This window comes from Octopus bimaculoides, chromosome 3 (genome assembly GCF_001194135.2).
Source record: "Octopus bimaculoides isolate UCB-OBI-ISO-001 chromosome 3, ASM119413v2, whole genome shotgun sequence".
Lineage (NCBI taxonomy): Eukaryota > Metazoa > Mollusca > Cephalopoda > Octopoda > Octopodidae > Octopus > Octopus bimaculoides.
In genome coordinates this window covers 74,887,459-74,889,132 of record NC_068983.1, presented here as the reverse complement: position 1 = coordinate 74,889,132, position 1,674 = coordinate 74,887,459, and the positions used below count along the sequence as shown (strand labels likewise).

Genomic DNA, 1,674 nt, shown 5'->3' with positions numbered 1-1,674 from the left:
TATAAACTGGCACTCCGTCGGTTAAGACGATGAGTGTTGCAGTTGATCAATTCAACGGAACAGCTTGCTCGCGAAATTAACGTGCAAGTGGCGTATCCTTAATGTAGTTTCTGACTGAGATTCACCGAGAGACACACGTGAGAAGGCTGGCTCTTTGAATTACAGGTGTAACTCATTTTTTCCCACTCAGAGCACTGGAACACCATGAAACACTGTCACAACTCTCTGACAGGAATCGAACTCATGACCTTGCAATAGCGAACCAAACATCCTAACCACAAAGTCACGTGCCTTCAAAACACACACACACACACACACACACACACACACACACACACACACACACACACAGAGGAATACATATACACGTGAACACACACATATGTGCGTACAAAAACACGAACAAATAGATACGCTTCGATTTGTCAATTTTTACAGGATTTATGTAAACAACCACATAGCAGTTGGAACAACCGAGAAAATTTGTGAAGGCAAACAAGTATAAAAAGATTTCAAAGAGTACTTACCACGTCAAAGATCTGTGTGAGGGTTATACCTAAGTAAACATTCACTGGATGCGAGGCATTAAACACAGGACGTGTAGCCTTGTCGTAGTCGGCCATTAAAGCTAGTAACAAACGCTGTTCATCCGTTATGGAAGGTTTACTTCTATTCACACATATCATATAATCACCTGCAATAGATTTATAAACGAAAAACTATTCAGTGAGAGGAAATTACATAAAACAAACATATAATGCACACTTTCGCACGAACACACACCAGCACATACACTCGTATATATATATATATATATATATATATATATATATATATATATATATATATATATGTGTGTGTGTATGTATGTGCGTGTGTGTGTATGTGTATGAGTGTATGTGTTTGTGCGTGTGTTTGAGTGTGTGTGTATATGTGTGTGTGTGTGCGTGCTTGTGTGTGTGTGTGTGTGTGTGTGTGTGCGTGTGTGCACGCGCGTCGCGTGTTTGATAGGTGCTACTACTCCGGGTCAGCGTAGAGCTGAATGGCTAAGAGGCGGTTGCATACCCCTGAAAACCCTAGAATTCCATCTGGCTGTGGGTTAACTAGATTATGTGACGAAAGTCCATGTGAGCGCAGAAATATCTTTGGCTAGTGTCATGTAGCGCAATGAAACCACCAGGAATGAGGGTCGCCTAGTTGTTGTCACAGCGTCCTTGTAGAAGAGCGACACTCTGATATAAAGCTACCAGTTTCACGTGATTATTGGTCATCTTGCTTAGCCTTGTCATTAGGTACTAATCACAGAGACTCAGAGAATGGTACTCATGTTGTACAAGCGTTTATCCTTATATTCCGGTGATGTTACAGTCGTCTCTTTCTGGAGATCTCATTTGCCATCTCACCTATTGAAAGTCCTAAGGCGATAGAAGTGGGTGACAAGCGCAGGCTAAACCAATGGGAAGCGCTCAGTAACTTATGACATTCATCTGTCACTTATGCTTAAACCAAGCAGATCTGCAACGGGGGTAGTAGTTTGGTTTGTTATGGATGGAAAGTCAGAAAAGCCATTGACAACGCGGAATCACAAGAGGACAATCATCTGTGAAGACGGAACAATCCAATATATATGCATGTATATATACATATATATATATATATATAAATATATATATA

At 40.7% G+C, this 1,674-nt stretch overlaps 1 protein-coding gene across 1 annotated transcript in view; it reads right to left on the bottom strand.

Annotated features, from left to right (window-relative positions):
- Nucleotides 1-690, bottom strand: part of LOC106880955 (acetylcholine receptor subunit alpha-type acr-16) — a 174,631-nt gene extending 173,941 nt beyond the window's left edge. Inside the window, exon 1 of the mRNA XM_052966225.1 lies at nt 528-690. Coding sequence (XP_052822185.1) covers nt 528-686 — 159 coding nt within the window. The 5' untranslated portion in view covers nt 687-690. The remainder of the gene's footprint in view (nt 1-527) is intronic.
- Nucleotides 691-1,674: the final 984 nt, after the last annotated feature.